General features: G+C 49.6%; 2 protein-coding genes across 3 annotated transcripts in view; one reads left to right on the top strand and one right to left on the bottom strand.

Annotated features, from left to right (window-relative positions):
* Nucleotides 1-632: 632 nt before the first annotated feature.
* On the top strand, nt 633-6,381 carry OTOP3 (otopetrin 3). The gene is made up of 6 exons (XM_064467103.1): nt 633-1,020; nt 2,115-2,251; nt 2,992-3,050; nt 3,679-3,797; nt 4,448-5,376; nt 6,138-6,381. The coding sequence occupies exons 1-6, from the start codon at nt 633-635 to the stop codon at nt 6,306-6,308; spliced, it is 1,803 nt and encodes a 600-aa protein (XP_064323173.1). The 3' UTR covers nt 6,309-6,381.
* Nucleotides 6,382-9,157: 2,776 nt separating this feature from the next.
* Nucleotides 9,158-19,148, bottom strand: part of HID1 (HID1 domain containing) — a 33,929-nt gene continuing 23,938 nt past the window's right edge. Inside the window, exons 12-20 of one of the 2 annotated variants that reach the window (XM_064466920.1) lie at nt 18,802-18,880; nt 17,999-18,163; nt 16,586-16,813; nt 15,966-16,099; nt 14,093-14,140; nt 12,763-12,843; nt 12,274-12,365; nt 11,794-11,952; nt 9,158-11,330 (exon numbers count right to left, since the gene is read on the bottom strand). In XM_064466920.1, coding sequence (XP_064322990.1) covers nt 11,267-11,330; nt 11,794-11,952; nt 12,274-12,365; nt 12,763-12,843; nt 14,093-14,140; nt 15,966-16,099; nt 16,586-16,813; nt 17,999-18,163; nt 18,802-18,880 — 1,050 coding nt within the window. In that variant the 3' untranslated portion in view covers nt 9,158-11,266. The remainder of the gene's footprint in view (nt 11,331-11,793; nt 11,953-12,273; nt 12,366-12,762; nt 12,844-14,092; nt 14,141-15,965; nt 16,100-16,585; nt 16,814-17,998; nt 18,164-18,801; nt 18,881-19,148) is intronic. The other variant, XM_064466921.1, reaches the window with a different exon arrangement.

Below are 19,148 nucleotides of genomic sequence, written 5' to 3'. Positions count from 1 at the left end.
TTTATTCTCTCCAGCTCTGCCACAATTGGTGCAACCATACGAGGAGCATGGTGTAACTCTCACAGCCCGAAACCAAAAGGAAGAGGTTGGACCCATCAATCAAAACCAAACAGCTCTGAATTTTGGAGCAGCTCTGAATTTTGGAGCAGGTCTGAGCTTGCTCTGTATTTCCACCTAATTCTTACAGCAACACAGGGAAAGGTGGAAACCCGAACCCAGGCTGAACGCAGCGGAGGTGTGGAAGGTGAGGATGGGAACTGTTTGGGCACCTCTGGTCCCGACAGCTCCAAGTACTGGTGGGGCAGGGCAGAGACATCAAACACCCATTCTAATGCAGGGGGCTCTGGACAGCTTTTAGCAGAAGGGCCTTTTCCCAGGGCCCTGCAATGACTCTATTGACCAGGAGATCTTTAATCCCTAACCTGGGCTAAACACTAATCTCTTTCCCCCCCTCCCCTCATCCAGCTTCTGGAGAGGGAAAAGGAAACTGCAAAGCAAGGAAGGGAGGTCACCACACAAGTGGCTTTTACAGCCGAGCGCACAATCTCTCATCCCAGCATGTCCCCCACCACTGCTCTTTCTTTAAACCTCCCCTTTATTCAACACAGCAGGTGACCCCCAGAGGATAAACCATGTTGGGCAACAAAGTCTCAAGGCAGAAGCCCTGCCATCACTGCAAGAGGTCAGCCTCAGCCCCATCAGACACCTCCATGATCCACTATGAGAAGTTCTGGCTGTACCGTCACTGCTCCTCAGTGCAACAGAGGGACAGGCAGGCTCAGAAGGCTGGGCAGCTCTTCTCAGGGCTGCTGGCCATGAATGTGGTGTTTCTGGGCTGTGCCTTCATCAGCAGCATGATTTTCAACCAAGTGGCCATCACACTGGCAGACGTTTGGATCCTGCTCTCCATCCTCAAGGTCTTGTGCCTGTGCTGGATCATCTACTACCTGCTGGGCACCAGTCGGCAGCCGCACGCGGTGCTCTACCGGGATGACCATGCTGGGCCGATCTGGGTTCGGGGTAAGTTCTGCTTTTATTTATCATCTCATACCTTTCCCCTTCTTCCCAGTGCTTGATAGATAAAGAAATTCTTCCCCCCACTACTAAAAAAAAAAAACAAGACAGGAGATGTAGCTGGGGCACTGGGAATCTCCTAGTGCCCTGCCAGCTTGTGGTGCACGGCTGGCGGAAGACAGGGACATAGTGGATGCCACAGAGAGGAACCAGAGCAGCCAGGAAAGTCTTGAACTTGGCTCCCCTTCAGCCTCCAGCCCAACCTCACCCTTCCCAAAGCACAACCCAGGCATCTCCCACCCACAGCCCACAAACTGAGCACAGCGGAAGAGACACAGGAAAGGTTTTAGGCACAGCCACTTTGCAAAGCAAGAAAACCACCACGTTTACCCTCCAAGGGCGTCAGCAGCCCCGTGCCACCCTTATCTTTGTATAACATCACAGCAGCCCTGTTTCCAGGCCAGTGAGTCACATTCCAGTGACACCCAGGCTTTCCTGGGAGATTTCCCATCAGCAGTTGCCCTACTTTGTGAAATAACCCGTCCCCAAGAAGCCCTGCCTGTCTATAATGGAGCTTCTCATCAGCGCACAGGCTCCTTAACTAAGCACAGAGAGTTAATGGGAAGAGAGCTACAAGGTACCCGAGTACCTAAAGCTGCAGAGAAGCATCCCAGGCAAAAGGGAGAAGCAATTAAATGGCCGTAACTTCTGCAGACTCGTGCTGCCAAAAGCCTCGGCAGACGTGCATTCCTCTCAGGTTTTCTGTGCAAGGCTGAAGGCCTCGCCTGCCCTCAGCTTACCTCTGTCGCTCCACATTGCACAGAAAAGGCCAAATCCCCTGTTCCCACCTTGTATCCAAGCACAAGAAAATACCTTGCATCATCTCAATGCCCTAAGCCAGCCAAAGCACCCAAGGAATTGATTGTTCAGGAATCAGGCTCCCTTTTGTCCCCATCTCTCAAAATCATGAGATTTCCAAACGGGAACACCTCCAGCTCCACTCAAATCCAAGAAGCAGGAGGTCTCCAGGCCCCAGCCAGGCTCAGATGCTCCACAGACATGCCTCTGTTTATTTACTGGTGGTTTTGCTGTTTGCCCAGGGTCAGTGCTGCTGTTCGGCAGTTTCAGCATCCTCCTGAACGTGTTTCACATCGGCTACAGCGCGATTCTCATCCAGTGCAAATCCAGGGTGGAAATTGTATTCCCCAGCATTGAAATCCTTTTTATTTGCACCCAGGTACTGCATTTTACCCTTCTGGAAGCTCTCTTGTTCTCTCTGCCCCATTCCTGGGAGCCCAAGGGGTGGGGGGAAGCGGGTGCACGTGAGGGTGGATTCTCAGAAGCGTTACAGGCTTTAAAGTATCACACACCATTTCAGATACCACCCACCCGCCCTCCTCATGTGCAGGCTGAGAGACAAAGTAGTAAGATTTAGAAAGAAATCACTCTAGCGATACCTGACATACTGTAGGATCCAGGAGAGTTTGTTCTGAAGCAAAGTAGGGAGAAATGTCAGATTTTGCTAGAGATGTCTTTGCACCAGTCCAAGTCCCAGCTTCTCTCTCCATTTACTAATGCACCCCCCAAAAAGACCCTTTGCGCAGAGAAGTATCTCGCATCATTTGCGACTGGTTACTCTAATACCAACCGTCTTCTTTCCAGTCCCAAAAGTCACATTTGAAAAGTAAGCTAGCTCCCATCTCAGCAGCAAATACCCACATGCAGACAAGGCAGAGAAAAGCCGGTCTCCTGGCTCTGCGTTAGGTGCAGGCACACTCGTGCTGCAGTCGCCCACGGACGCCCGCACATGCCTCGTCACCGAGAGGCAGGCGCACGCGCGCCCCTGCACCGCTCGCGCGGAGGCAGGCTTGCTCCCATTCGGACACACGCCTTCTCGCCTGCCTGCCCCTTTCCGCCGCGTGTGCAGCGGGCTGCCGGCTTCACCCGGCTCACATCGCTGCTGTTATCGATTTGCAGGCTTTCTTTCTGTGGCGTCACTCTAAGGACTGCATTCAAGTCCAGCACAACTTCACCAGGTACAGACAGGGGGGAAAAACTGCCCTCTTCTCTAAAGAAACTTTCTGTCTGCTTACGATCTCCCTTATTCCTGCTAGAACTGCCTTCATCTCATCTTACACGGGCTCTCTGCTCTGCACCACACAAGAACCAAGCCGTGACTCGACCAGACCCATCCTCCTTCCATTGACCTGGGCTCGCCAGCTCCCTTCAGCTTACCCTTGCGCCTTGGGCTGCTGCTTGCTGCTTCCTCCTAACCCCCAATACCTCTCGCTCTGTGGCTCAGGGACCAACTCATAGACAGGAGGATGAGGTGGGGCGGCCTCCCCGGTCCTATTCCCAGGAGATGGCTCAGCCTTCCCGCCCTCAACCGCACACAAACCCAGGCCAGTTTCACCAGCGAGCCCGACATTGCCTGCCCTGCTCCCTTGCAAACCGCCAGGCGGGAGCGCACCCAGGCGTATTCGTGCGTGCGGTCACACGCCAACGCCCCTCTGCAGAGCAGGCACAAACACCGCGTTCGCAGACACCCGCGCACGGGTAAGCAAGAAGCATAGGGCAGCACCACATGGCAGGTGGACACACAAGTCAGGTCGTAAACAATCGCCACAGGCAGCGTACTGGAGAAGTGCCTTCCTCTTCCCCCAGGTGTGGGCTGATGCTGACCATAGCCACTAATCTCCTCCTCTGGCTCCTGGCCGTGACCAACGACACCATTCACACGGAGATCGAGTCCCAGCTGCGTGAGGTGGAGCAGCGATTTGCAGGCAAGGCTCCTTTTTCACATCCCTATTTGTGTTAGGCTGACATCGACGACTTCTAGGGAGACAACGGTTCTTTATCGCAGTGGCTCAGAGATCACAACCAGCTCCCCCAAATGCTGCGACTTCCTTATTATTGGAGGTTGTCTCGAGGAGATGGGCTGCACAGGGATGACTTCTTCACATGGAGGGGGAGGACTCGATAAGAAACCCTGGAACTGAGAGTTAGAAAGGAAAAGCCCACCATAAATCAACATTTTTGTTCACATTTACCTGTCAACTGCAAGCAAAAGATTGCCAGACTAGAAGAGACTTACGTAATTGCCGTGCCTTACTTTCTGAGGATATGGGGTGGGGGGAAGGAGGAAACTAATATTCCAAGGGTAGAGATCACTGTGAAGGAAGGGGTGTCTCTGTCATCCAGCACCTATGGTGTTGGCCAGAAGGAACACTATGTATTTGGGAAAATACATTTGCTAATCCCTGTACTCGGAACTCTCACTGCCTTGAGGACAGAGGGTAATCACTTAATTTCCTACTGATCGCTGGTTCTGAGATACAGAGACAGATGACGTGCCACAAGGAACTCCCAAAGATAGCCATGAAATCCAGGCTATCTCCCTTTTAATTGTTGCCTTCCTCTTCTCACGTTCCAGGCAATGAGACTACCTCGTGCACATGCCCAAACACAACCGCCTGCAAAGTCTTCCAGAAGGGCTACATCCTGGTCTACCCCTTCAACACCGAGTACTGCCTCGTCTGCTGCTCCGTGCTGTACGTCATGTGGAAGAACGTGGGGAGACGCATCAGCCACCACCACCTCCCTCACATCAAGCCCAAGTTCAAGCTCCAAGGGGTGGTCTTCGGGCCACTGCTGGGCGCCACCGCCGTAATCATCGGGATCTGCGTCTTCATGATGTACCAGATCCAGGCCACCGGCTCAGCCCCCAGCCGCCAGGTCTTCGTAATGTATTATTCCTACTACATTGTGCTCCTGCCCCTGATGAGCGTGAGCGCAGTGATCGGGACAATCATCCACGCCTTGGAAAAAAAGGAGCTGGACACACTGAAGAATCCAACCCGCAGCCTGGATGTGATCCTGTTGATGGGGGCAGCCCTCGGCCAAATCGGCATGTCCTACTTCTCCATTGTCGCCATTGTGGCCACTGACCCCAGGGACCTGCTGAACAGTCTCATCCTGTCCTATTCTGTCCTCCTCATCTTTCAGAACATCACCCAGAATGTCTTTATCATTGACGGGCTTCACCGGCAGCCCTTTATAGCAGCAACCGAGGCCAGACACGCAGGCCACGCTGGGCAGCATGTGGTGGCTGCAGAGCTACCTGGTGGAGAGGAAGCCACGACAAGCAGCAAAGAGGAGCACAGGCAGATCTCTCCTGGCAAAGAGGAAGAAACGAAAGAGGAGAATCATGATGCCTACAACCAGAGACGAGTGAGCATGCTGGAGCTGGGACAGGAGATCCGGAAAGCTTCGCTGTCCTATCTCCATAGCTACTCTCACCTGAGCTGGAAGAGAAGAGCATTAAGAGAGATCTCGTTCTTCTTGGTTCTGTGCAACATCATAGTGAGTATCGCGCTCTGCTACATCTCAGCTCGGCTGAGCCGTGATGACCTGTGACACAGGCGGGCTTTTCTCTTTCTCTTGGGCCACTATTCCAGATGAGAAACCTTTGCCCACCAAGTTTCAACCTACTGGTGAGGCAAGTCGAGGCTGTTTTTCTGTTAATACCCCGCTCCCATAATTCTAAGGTCTCTCTTTTAACCCAAGAGTTAGATATATCTAGATTTCCTGGGTGCAGGAAGGAGAGAGCTAATAAATCCTTATGTGCTAAAATTTTAGCCTCTGAAAAAGTTATCAAAGTCATTAAGGGTGTTTCATGAGATGGGTGGAGAAACATGAAGCACCAACAATGAGTCTTTGTAAATACGAGTTTCCAGGATTTAAACTCACCCAATAAAGTACACGGTGCTCTGGGACCTTGTGTCAACGCAGATCTTCACTGCAGCCTTAATCCAGGGAAAACAAGTTGGCCAAGGAACCAGTGAAATCCTGCAGAAAGATGAAGCTGGCTGGGGCGGAATGAGGCCATCATTATGTGTCTGGGAATTTGACAGGATTTGACTTCTCAAAGTAACAGCGTATAACTACAGCAAGGAGTCAGCAGCACAACCAGGGGATTTTCCTTCCCTTCCCCGGCACAGAGGCTCCTCTGATATTCTTGAAACACTCCTACAACCACTTGAGCCAGTGCCGAGATTAGCGTGCAGGTAGGAGACACTTTGTCATCCACTGACTTCTGCTCTTTTTCCCTTACACCTCTCTAGCTGTGGGTGATGCCCACATTTGGGGCTCACCCCGTCTTCGAGAATGGCCTGGAAAAGTCATTTTACGGCTACTCCACCTGGTTTGCCATCGTGAACTTTGGGCTCCCGCTGAGTGTGTTCTACCGAATGCACTCCGTCGGGGGACTCCTGGAGGTCTACGTCACAGCCTGAAGCAAGCTGACTGCCCACCCCGCAGGCTGGGGTGGAACCTTGATGCTGAACAAAGATACAGTAAGCAGTGGATACGCACACGGAAGCTTTTAAGTTTTTTCCCCTCCGGCTTCTGCTTTGACTTCTCCTCGCACAACATCTCCGTGAGTTTCAGAAGAGGAGGTTGGTTTATATTATCATTTTTTCTCCATAGAGAACAGGCTCAAAGCCCATACACAGTCTTACTGCTCTCAGGAAGGATGCGTGCTGGCAGTTTCAGCAGTCTGCCAGTGGATGCAGTATGGTAGCAAGCAGGACTTCACTAGCTCCTAATGAAATCTTCCAAATAAAACACATAAGCAGCCTTCAACCAAAGCAACAAAGATTGACCAGCGCTCCACAGAACTTAAAAAATCCACAGTCAAGGACTACCAGCCCCACCGTGGCTCACGAGCCCATCATCCTGCAGCACAGACACCCATCAGTACCAGCCACACTAGAAGCACACACAGTCATTCAGAAATGACCCAAACATACACTATTTATGTGTGAATTTCAAAGAGATGCTGGTAGCTGCTTTAACAGTCATAACAGACTATTTCTGCTTGCCCCCAGTTGGGACACCTGGCACACCAACCCCTGCGAGTCCCATAGGGCCCAGCCCCACCGAAGGGCCAAGCTCAGCACTGACGAGCAGGACAGGCCTTCCGACTTTCACCAGTTCAGCGCACCTTTTCCCATCATCAAAAACAAGCTATAGCATTGCCTTGCCTTACCGAAAATAAATACTATTTCTCCTTACAAGCACTCACACAGCCTCCAGTGAGACCCACCAGAGTACTATGGCTGGTCTTTACTCAGCACTACTCACACATGGTGTTGTCACCAGCGTGTCCTAGCAAAGGTCCCACCCTCGCACACGGAGCTAGTCCACAAGTGAGCTACTGCCAAACCTCCTGTGAACCCCTCCCTACCCCGCCACTTCGACCCTCACTGCTGCTTTGCACATCCACAAACATTTATCAAGGTGCACGGCTCGCAAGGGGACACAGCTGCACAGCAGGGTGCCTGCTCAAAGATCTATTAGCACTTGTTCCACAGGAGTTGCTTGCTTTGAACACACACAGGAGAGCAAGGGGGCTCACGCCTGCGGGCCCCAAACACAGAGACTGGTGAATGGAAATAGAGAGATTGAATTTTCGTGTGTATTTTGTAAAATCTCTGGGTCTGCTCTGCGCTCAAAGACCAGGCTCAAAGGCAACAGGCATTGACATACAGCACTCTTGCATTCAGGGGTTATATGAGATTTAAGAGCAGGCTTTGTTATACAATCAATCAATTTTTTTGCTATCAAAACCTTTCATGACTCTTAACCAAGGCCAAAGTAGCATGGTACAAAAGGCATCTACGTTATTGCTTCTGTTCCTCTATAAATCAATCCCAGAAGCAGTGTGGGTTTAGGATCAGAGCATATTTATGGGCTTTTTTTTGTGATCCCCTAGAAAAGCAAACTCCCAAGACAGCACCAGTGATGAGACCTAGAAACTCCTGACCACACACATCCCACCCTCCTTCGGATTCAGCATTCAGGCACCGATAGCACCTTTTTGTGAAACTGTAAGTGAGAACGTTGCATGAGCATGAACTTTGCCCAATAAGTGTTTTTAGTTCGGCCTGTGTCAACAGAAATGTGTCACGAGAAATAACAGCTGGATAAATTAGGCTTCAATAAAGTTAATTATTATTCTCATGTCACGGTTTGTACCAAGGCATCTACAGGAGATACAGGCCAAGGTCTGGCCCTTTCAAACAATGAGCGTGATCTCAAACCTCCTTCTTAGTTATTGACAGCCTGGAGACAAGCAACGATGCACTTCACAGGCAAACTCACGGCCTGGATTTTATCTGCAGTGTAATAGATAAAACACTGCTTAAGTTACTGAGCCTCCAGCGAGCAGGTGACGTTGGAGGTCTCCTACTGCGACACAAACGCCAAGTCCCATAGGTCCTGCGCGCAAGTATGGGCTGAAAGAGAAGCCAGATTGTGATTTCTTGCTGGCAACCAGACGACTACCTGAACACATGATTAGCATGAACATGAGTGAAGCGCACAGCTCCAACTCTCACCCACAGCCACTATAGATCAGATAAGTGGTCAAGCCTCTTTATGTCCTTTCTTTACAACAGCCAGTTCTAACACAGTAGATGAAGGTAAGAAATCCCACAGCGGGCAACAGCAAAAGCACTCTTCCAGGCCAACGAGAAACGTAGGGTCTGAGGATTTGGCCCTTTCATTCAGGAGGGTTCTATCTCTGGACGTATTTGTGCCTATGGCCGGGGGGGTAAAACCACAAGCACACAGTTTGCGTGCAACACAAACGGCCTTTGGCTCCCTCGCACGGCTGACAAGCAGGCCTGGGCACAGCCATCAGAGTCTAGTGAGAAGCGAGCCAGCCGTGACTCCCGAATCCCACAGAGCCATAACATGTCAGTGGCCCCCTGCTCCTTCGCCATCTGCTCCAGCACCTTTTGTCATCTGCCACCCGTGAATGACTTCCAGAGCTCTTCCAGGGCCCAGGGTGCCTGCTTTATGGGTCTCAACTGCACAAAGGTTTTAGTACACGGTTCACAAAATCAGGAGACTTGATCCTCTTTGATCTAGTTCCTTTCCTGTACCCTTTGAGGCAGTTACCTTTGGTGAGGTTTCATGCCATAAACTCATTTTCCAGAGTCCAGTCTTCATTTCTCATTACAAAAAAAATCCACACACTGCAGAGGAAGCCGGCACGTGGTCTTCTGGTAGCGCAAATCACCCCAACGTAAAACAGACGAGATTATAATCTCTCTGGGGAAAAAAACAAGCAGCCAACTGCATGTTTCAGATAATCTTTATCTTTCTCTCTGTAAGTAAGCAAATAGTTTACAGTGCAAGTTGATTTCCACAGAACAAGGATCAGACTCCAAACACCAAGAAACAAACAAAAAAGTTTCCAGAGGAACTCACAAAGAAACAAAGCAGAAAAGAGAGGACGGAAGAGATCAAGAGAACCAGCAGATCCATGGGAGGGAAGAGGCAAGCGCGTGGGACACAGGATGCCCCATTCCAGCTGTGAGGTGCAAGTGCCATACAATCAGAGGCTGGCGCCACCAAATCACATTCTTGTATACGAGAGAGATTCCAAGTAGAACAGGGCCCTCACCCTGCCTGCATCTGACCACAGATGGGGTCAGGATGGGAGTAGTGCTAGATGGCAAAGTGGGTTGGAGACTGGGGGGGTGGGGGAGAAATAACCTCTCTCTCTAATTCACATATTTCTTATCCTTCAGAAAACCATTCAAGGTTTTATTTCAGTTTTCTACTGGCCTGGGACTCCAGCCCACTTTCAGTGCCCAAAGGAGGAAACCACCTGACTACAAGCCAGCAGGAGCCAGCAGTACCCTAGAGCAGCACTCTCTCTAGGAGAGGATGGCCGCGTTGCTATCACTCTAGCTTCAAAACTTAGGCAAGGGTTGCAAGACACAGAAGCGTGTGCCACACCTGTCCACTTACTTGAACATGCAAGACCAGTTTCCATGGAGTGATCTCACTGGTTCTAAGCTGTGGCAAACAGCTCATGGCCAGCGATCCCCCCACGAGGCTGGATACCAGAGCACCAAGGACTAAGCTTCGGTGGAGAGGGAAAGGTCTCAGTTCACAACAGGACCCCTTGCATTTCATTGTCTAAAGACCACGCATGTCTAAGAGTGGCCTCTCCCAGCAGGATATAAAATTTGACTCACACACCAGGAAGCCTCCACCTACTAACGTACAACCCCATGCAGCTGAACGAAGCCAGCAACAGCAGGTCTCCCACCAATTCTAACTCGGGCTTCCCAGACTTCGCACGCTTGGGACCCAATACATTCAAGATCTGATAACTTTGTTACTAGCAAAACGCCCTGAAGACCCGAACTTTGCCTCAGCACTTCCCACTCCTTAGTGGGATAGAGATGCGTTTCCTCCTACAACTTCCCTGAGTGCCTCCCTCAATCCCTGCCTTAGACAGTAGTGTGCAAAAGACCCTTACGCTCCCTGCATTGCATCAGCCTGCCAGGCAAAGATGGAAGGATATGGTTCCTTTCAAACCCAGGTGACACTGTCCTTTCAGTCAACAGGAGAAGACTAAAAGAGTTTAACAGTCACATCTCTTGCTCTCACTGAGCCAGTCCCTTCCTCCCTGTGCACTCGCGTTAAGCAGGGCTTTCCTAAGTGACGCACACTCCGTTGCAACAGCCCACTGTGAAAGGCAGGCTGCTGGGCCTGGAAGCCAAGGAAAAACTTCTCATGCCACACCAAAGCACGAGCTACTACAAAACTTCTTAAGCAGCTTTCCAGGAAAGGAGTAGAGAGGTTCAGAACTGAGACACAAAGTTTTCCTTCAGCAACTTCTCCTTCCATATGGATGGGAAGGACTTCCCTACCAATACGCAACCGAGACACCAGGGAGACACCTGCAGCCAGAAGGGATGCCCCAGAAACTTTATGGAGCCACATGAAAGTAACTGCAGTTTCCAAACCCCATCTCCTGCAGGAATAGCAGCTTCTCCCTTGCACCCAATTTACAGCTAGTCTCTTTCAGTTAAATGCTGACTCTGACCAGGGCAAGGGCAGGGTCAGATTGGTTTCCAAACCAGATCCAGGAGCAAAAGAATGACAGAAGAGCTAAGGATGGTCTGATTTCTAGTGCAACCACAACAATGGACAATCCCTTAGACATCTTTCACTCAAGGTTCTTGGTGAAGGGCGAGGGAAGGTAAGTGAGCAGGGGAAGGGATGTCCAAGCAGGTCCCAATTAAAGCTTTAAATGACAGGGAGGTAAATGAAGTGATTGTCCTTTTGGTCTCTCAGCTGGATGTGAAACGCAGGAATAGCTGTGACAAAGCAGCACACAGCAGTCCTTAGATCCAGTGTATTTCTCTTGGTAGAGGTAAGTGCTCTCTTAGACCCGTTGAATTTCAAACAGCTTCACATCTGTGTCATACCAGATAGGGGGATCCACATTCCTGTGAGAGAAAGACAAGAGCCACTTTACTCTCTGTGGCCAGGTACACAGATTCAAATCTCACAGCCAAGATTAAAGGAGCTGGCTATACAGAACGCTTTCAGCTTTGCAAAAGAGGAAATAACCGGTTGAGAGATAGTGGGCTTTAAAGGGATGACAATATCTACAACACCCCACAAAGCCAGAACTTGGCATGAACTCTCTGCACCATCCCCTCTAAGCAGCAGCAGGGAATAGAAAAGCTGCCAGTTCCCAAACAAGCAGTACTCCCAGAACAACCCCCTTCACATTGCCCGCTCAGGCAGTTTTGGAGTGGCTCATTCACACTGGTCTCTTCCAAGGGAACATCATCTTTCTAGCCTGTAAATATGAGACAATCCAGAGCTGGCCAAGCACATGCAATTCTCCCTACAGGCCTCCCAAAAGTTCAGAAGAGAAAGTTAGACTGCACCCAGCTGGTTTACCTCAAATAAATAACTCCCCACATGTAGGTCCGGAACCACATGGCAGTGCCCGAGTTCGCCTGGTACTTGCGGATGAGGATGGGGTGAGGGACAGGTAGCAGCCCCACCAGTGTGCCATGCTGCAAGAACCTGAGGATCTCCGATTCATCAGTGAGACCCCTGCAAAGGGACAGATCAGGAACATCCTTAGCATGTCCCACAGACACCTCCAAAACTGCTGCAGCACAAAGTATCAGTCTAAAACACAGAACGAGTGACCGTGGCCACCGAGAGCACACACTCTCTCCACTGAAAAAAGAGTTGAGAAGGGATCAGACAAACAAGATTGGCAAGCAAAATAACGTCTCCTCTGCTGAGACCGTGATGCTTTCAATTATACTTTGCAAGGTTTCCCCTAGAGGCCCTCCGAATTCAAACTCGGCCAACCTCACAGAGCTCTTCACACACTGCCCAGCCCTTTCTCACCAAAAATGTACTCACTTGTCAATGCAGATCTTCTCCACCTGAGGGACCAGCACCTGTAAGAGCCGCATGATTGTCTGCAGGGGAAGCTTTGACTTCCAAGACATCACCTGTAAGTAGGAAAGCCCGCAGGGAAATCAGTGCACTGCATTAGTAGTTATTCTACAGTATCTCCACAACAAATGAGGGTTACAAGAGTCACGGAGGTGGTGGATGAACTGAGTGCACAACAGCAATACGATAAATCTGGAGCACCAGAATTACGAGCCACTCAGCGAAACTAACGGGGCACTGGTTTAAAACAGGTAACACAAAATACCATTTCACAGATGGTAGTAAACTTCTGGAGCTTTGACCACAAGCCAAAAGACATTCCCCGTGAGGAAACGCTCCTTGGAGGGAGTCTGTGCTGGCGGGGAAGGGTGGGTGGGTGTGGGTGTTTGTGTGTGGCATTTCTGCCACAACTCTTTTCCTCATTATTTATTTCCTCTGTCCAGATTCCCTTACCCAGTCAGGAGTTGGGGTCCACTGCCCACTGGAGGATGCACTAGAGAGACGCCTTCGATCCCGTCGGTGATGTGATGCCTCCTACCAATAAATATTATTTTAAACAAAACCAAACCAAAAAACAGAAGGAAATCACACTTAAGAGCAAGAAATACAACCCATTTTCTGCTGACTTTACCCCCAACTTTTCCAGAGCACTGCTGGGAAAGATGGGAAAGACAGCTCAGCCTGTCCCTAGAACAAACCCACCGGACCTTCATTCACCAAAACCATACGCTTTGACCCAGTGAGTGACAATATTTGATGGGGATAAGTTGTAGAACCCTGTGGCAAGGTCACAACTCCAGTCACCGCTGCCAACACACTGTTGGAACAATCCACAGTGGGAGAGTTAAAACGGGACTGACGAAAGACTGTTCAGGCATGCTTCTTTCTTTTAGCACAGAGATTAAACAGCTAAAGGCCACAGCTTTTCACACCTCTGTCTGCGAGTATCTCTCAGATTTTTGGTGCCCATCCTGGAATATCTTAAAGAACCTTTTTTCAGGCGTGGGCTCTCAGCAACTGCTACCTACCAACCCCTGCCCCTTAGGGAACAACACACTTATACCCCCAAACACAGACACCATCGTTAGTCATTTTTTGGAAAGCTCTGGTCAAAGGTCCAAGACCCAATTCCCTCTTATTATTCTTCTCGCCGTCACTCTCTCGTTTCTCTTATACAGAAGACACTACTAACACCCTGGCTTTCCATATTCATGGTGAGAAGGAAGGAAACGACCCTTGAAAATCACTATCAATCTCTGCATGAGGTAAAAACAGAGAGGCATTTTCCTTTTGCAATGCACCCTGACCATTCGTTACTACAGCCTAAAGCTGATTTTTTTCCACGAAACAAATGGGAACAGCACTTCCTTCCAACAGCCATCCTGCACCTCCACACGTCACCTTCACAACCAGAAACAGCAGGCTTGGGGCAGAGCTGTGCTGCAGTCTGCTGGAAGCTGACAGTGCTGTACCAGTCCTTTTCCGACTGGGGAACAGCTCAAGCCAGCTGCTGGACACAGATGTAATGACCTGTGATTATGCTTCATGGGCTGCTAGAAGAAGAAAACCTTTCTTCTGCAAGTTCTCGGCCAAGATCTCACTTAATGACCACATAAATAATTGTGTGCTTAAGACATCTTGCTGACCACGGGCCTTTGCCTGGTACCAGGGAAGGCCAGGAAGGGTAAGTAGAACTGGTCGTGGAATATTCGGGAATTCTGTTCGTTCCAGTTTATTCAAACCCTAAACAGCAACATTATTTTGCAATGTTTGCAGCTACAACCTTATCGTTCAGTCTGTTCACCTTCAGTGCTGCGTCCTCATCAAGCTTCTAAAAATAAAATTCATAAAAACATAAAAAACACTCATTTCCACCAGGTGACCCCACCCTCTTCCTCTTTTCTCCTCACTCTCCCACAGCCGCCACCCAAATGCTGGCAGCCAGCTGACACGTTTAAGAGCAGAAAGATGGAATTACACTGAAATATGAAGGCTGTTGAACATTTCATAAGACACTTTTGAAATGGTTACGACTGATAACAGGAGAACATTACAACAGATAAAGGAAGGAAATTAAACCAATCATAAGGGTGGGTATCCTAAAATTTATCCAGAACCTCTTACTAATTTATCTTAACTCAGTAGGCTGGAACCAGGTTGGAGCACAGAAAGAAGGCAATGTTCTGACAGCCTGAAATGCCACAATCCCCAGAGACAGGTGTGTGCTACCTGAAGCGCCATGTGATAGCAGTGATGATCGTCTCCATGGCATATCCCACACCCACTGCTTTCCTGTCCTTCGCCTCCTGTCTGCTTTTTGGCCCTCACCCCACAAACATTTAGACAAACAAACAGTATTGCTGGAGCCAGGTGGGGCAGCTAATAAGCAACTGGCTGAGACCAGAGGCCCACAAGAGCACACACAAGCAGAACAAGCAGAGAGGATCAGGACATAAGGGTATAAGACAGGAGTCTTCAGCCTGCTCCACTAGATTGCAATGCCTTTGCAAACATCCCCCATGTGGGCTCCAATTCTGCAGTGCTGCCTCAGCCAAAAGCACATCCAGAGCAAAACAGACTGAAAGATTCTTGTAGCACCACCACAGTCCTCAGCAGCCCATGATAAAATGCATCATCCCACCCCAGTTCATCACCTCCTGCCCAGTTTACTCCACACCTGGTGAGAGCTGGTGTGTCAGTTTGGCCATTCCAGAGAAAAAAACAGGGAGGAAAAACTATACCTTTCCCCATGAGGCAGCCACACCTCCCTGCGCAAATGGATGCAATGTTCTCATTGCAATGAAATGGCTCAGCGGACAGTGAATGCTCAGGCAGAGCTAGGTGTATAAGACCAGAGTGTATAGGATATATAGTCTACAGAGGTATATAGTACATAAAGGCAAAGTGTATAAGGCCACAGCCTTGCTGGAGGAGGAGAGAAGTGCAGGATAGCCCATGTAATACACTACAAGACAGCCTAGGGGTTTTTGATACTGGACCGGAAAGGACGTGGCCTGAGGAGTTAATGGAGAGCAATAAGAAACTACTGCTCCACTGAATTTGGAAGATAGCTGGTTTATAGCTCTTGATGGGGAAAACTAGCAAATGCCAGAAGGCTGACATTGCCAACAGAGCCTAGGAGGGCAGCGCAGCCTTGATTCAAGAGCAAAGCCTCCGTCTCATCTGCACAGCCAAGCAGCTGCCAAGCTGAGGGCAGCATCTCAGCCAAGCCCTCATGGAAACAGGTTTTTCACAACACCAGCTAGCCAGAAGATTCTGGTAGAGCTCTCCATCCCAGGAAGGAGGTAAAGGGAAAAAGCAGCAGCAATCAGAACCCAATTTGAAAGCCTCTAGATCAAGAGCACATCCTTTTGCAATTATGCACTTGCTGCTCTATCAGTAGCTTTCAAGGGGGAGAAAGCTCACGCATCTAGTGCCCTAGCTCTCATGTCACTAGCACAAATGTGAAACACCCAAGATTATGCAACAGTGCTTCTGAACCACGGGGTTTTCCAGCACAGCACACGTGCCCATATTGCCTCTAATATGATGCCTTTTGTCAGAGGGCCAGCCAGAGCTCTCCTAAAGTCCCCAGTATTAGTTCATTTCACAGAAAACCCTAGACCTTCCCTACACACCAGAATGTGTGGCCTTACCCCGCTCCAGGGCTCCCCATCGCTCACAGCTGAGGGAGGGTTACCCTCTGGTGGAGGCTGGGAAGACTCAGGCTCCAGCGAACGCATGGTCCCATCCTCTGATACCTGCGACTTCTCCGTGAGCTTGTCAATTCCTGTGTTCAAAGGAGAAAAAGCTCAAACACAAGTAAATTAAATATGCTTAAAAGCGGGGGTTCTTCTCTGCCACACCATGCACAGACTCCTGTGCATCTGCGGACACCTGAAATGCTCTCCTTTCAACAGGAGAAGCAAGATCTAGCCTTGATTTCACCACCCCAAAGGAATTCACCTCTAGCAAAACGCTCCCCGATGTAAGAGGAACAGAGGTTCACGTGTATATGGTTCAACTGAGGCAAAAGGTCAAGATTAGGACACATGGGCTTGTGGACACTCAGGAGGAGAGAGACTCAAGACAGTTTACTTTGACTTGTTTGTGATCGGCTTGGGCAAACGGATCTGAAACTCATACTGAAAGGCAAGAAGCCATTCACAGATGTAAACTCTTAATCTTTCCCACGCCCAGTTAAAGGGTGAGTCCACACTGAATTGCACAGAGAAAACAAACGTCTCTCCTGTTACAAAGATAAACTAAAGCCAACCTGGAGTAGCCACCAAACTTGTCTTCAGTGTCCCTGGTTCAGCAGGGGCAGCAGGACGTGACCCTTCCATGGAGATCCCATCCTGCGAGTTGGTGCGAGAAATAGGCTCAGGAGTTTTCTTCTTGCGCTGCAGACCTTTCTGGATGGACTGTGAGTCCGTGGGTAAGTTGGCCAGCTGGTGAAATACATTCCGCTTGCGGATAACAGCATAGACCAAATTTGAGTTCCCTGGGAATCACAGCAATGAAACGAGCTGAGAAGTAAGACTCAGAGCTCTGCCAATACAGCATGGCTCACTGGATACACAAAGCATGATTGTGGAGACCCGACAAGATCAGAGAACCATGCTTCCACCCACAAAGGCAATGGCACAAGGAAGAAAGAGCAGAGCTCAATATCCTCTTATCCATTACAAAGCAGTAGAGGAAATTCAGTGAAATCCTTCCAAGGCTGGAAGGCTGACAAGAAATGGCTTAGAAACTGGCATTCAAACAGCCGAGAAGAAAAAGGACAATTTAAACGATGTATTAGCACCTATTTTGGAAGAAAAGGTTGTTAGCCAAGATTCAACATTTCTCTATCTTCAAAAGAGTTCACAAAGCAAATCAGGGGCACTCCATTTGAGGAGAAAGATTTGAAATAGCAAAGCCAGAAGGCAAGAATTCTTACTGTCTGCAAGGCAGCAGAGAACAGAATGAAACCATCCCCTAAAATGAAACACTAATCACAGCCACAAAGGCTGGTTTAGGATCTGGCAACCACCACTTGCAAGACTTCCATTAGGGAAGCAGAATGGCCACTCTTGATTTGCAGTTTTAAAGCAAAACATTAATTTTTGAGCAGGTTAAGGGATCTCACTCTATTATTTCCTCGAGGTAAAAGACTGTCATGCTTTTAAGCGGGAAAACACAAGGCATTTCCTGGAAAGGCAGCAAGTGCCAGAACTTTGTTTGGATGATTCTGTTTGCTCTTCAGCTCCTGTGACCTGCCAGAGCAGAACTGAGAGGCACTCAAACGTTTAATGAGATGGAACTTGTTTTGTCCCCTCACCTACATTGCTGAGCAGTGCGAGCAGTTCCGCAGCAGCATCCAGCCAGCCACAACCTAAGCTTTAAGCACTCACTTTCCCTTCTTCGCCTCTACCTACCTCATCTTCCGGTCTGCAGGAGGCTGAGGTTATGCTGATAATTAGCTGTCATCTCATTTTGCTCTAATCCAATCTGTCTGGGTCAGGGCCCAGGCCCAACACTGATTACCTACTAACCCAACTCCTCAATCCTCAGCAAGTCTCCATGTAGCTGGTTTCTGTATTTCTCCCCTTCTCATCTCTTTGGACTGTCTCTGAACTTCCATCTCACGTTCTCTTGCACTAAACTAGCACAAAGCCACTAAATAGAGCCATCAGTCTCTTACCGTCAAACTGGTACTGAATGATGTTGTTGAAAACTTCCAGCAAGAAGAAAACGAGGTGGTGGTTCTGGACAGCGGAGAACAGGAACCAGGTGGTGGAAAAAGCCTCCAGGAGATGCAGTAACTTGTTAGCAGCCACCATGGAGAGAGACTTCAGGTATGGAGACACTGGGGAAGGCAAACAAATGAAAACACAAGAAGGAACCAAGGTGTATTTATGTGAATAAATACACCACTAAAAATGTTGCTCTTACCACCTTCCCACCCTGCACTTCTGAGAAAGCCTCATGGAATAGCTGAGCGTAACACACGGTTCCACAGAAACATTTCCAAATACCAAAGAGGTGAAACAGGGATATTGCCTAGTAAAAGGAGGCATTTCTGCTTTAAGAGGGTTTTGTGTAGTTTTATACTAGTAACATCATCTCTGGCGTGCCTCCTGCAAAAGCTTACACAACTGGAGGCACCTGGGCACTCACTAAGCCCAAGGGACGCCACTGCCACCGCGGAGAGGTGGCACTCCCTGCTGGAAAGGGACGGCACTGCCAGCCACCCTCACCAGGCCTTCTGGCCACCCCAGCAGGGCTCCAGGGGCTCTGCTGGCCCGCCCTCTGCCCCATCCGACCGAGCCCAGGCAATAGGCCCACAGGCAGGTCTGATCTGCAGCTGACACCTCCAGCACAGGCTAGGAAGGATCAGTTTCCAGCAGCAGTCACTGGCACTGGGCAGTGTTAGGGGGCACAGGTAGGAGTTCAGGGAGAGCTGTCCCCTCTGTGTGTTGTGGTTTCACACCACACAGCGCTTACCGTTCACAACAATGGTGAGCAGGCAGTCAAAGAGAGGCTGCAGCCGCTGATGTCCACTGGTTATGATCTTGTGAAAGACCTACAGTAAGGAAGGAGTTCTTCAGCAAGGTAGTACCTTACTGAAAGCATCCTCTCAACCAAAACCAGGGCCACCCCCACACTAATCGCTTCCTGACACCACTCCTTCCTAGGCAGGGCCCTGCACGCTCCACAATTACACAGGTGGGGAAGGCTGCTCTCACTGCAGACTTGCACTCCAGGAGTACAAGCTTCCATTTACAAGGAATCCTCTGGGGACAGGATTAGGGCTCCACAGCACTGCAAACAAACTGACTGCACAGGCAGCC

The sequence above is a fragment of the Phalacrocorax carbo genome, chromosome 16 (assembly GCF_963921805.1).
Source record: "Phalacrocorax carbo chromosome 16, bPhaCar2.1, whole genome shotgun sequence".
NCBI classification, from domain to species: Eukaryota; Metazoa; Chordata; class Aves; order Suliformes; family Phalacrocoracidae; genus Phalacrocorax; species Phalacrocorax carbo.
Note: the sequence above shows the minus strand (reverse complement) of the source record. Positions and strands in the feature narration are given on the sequence as shown.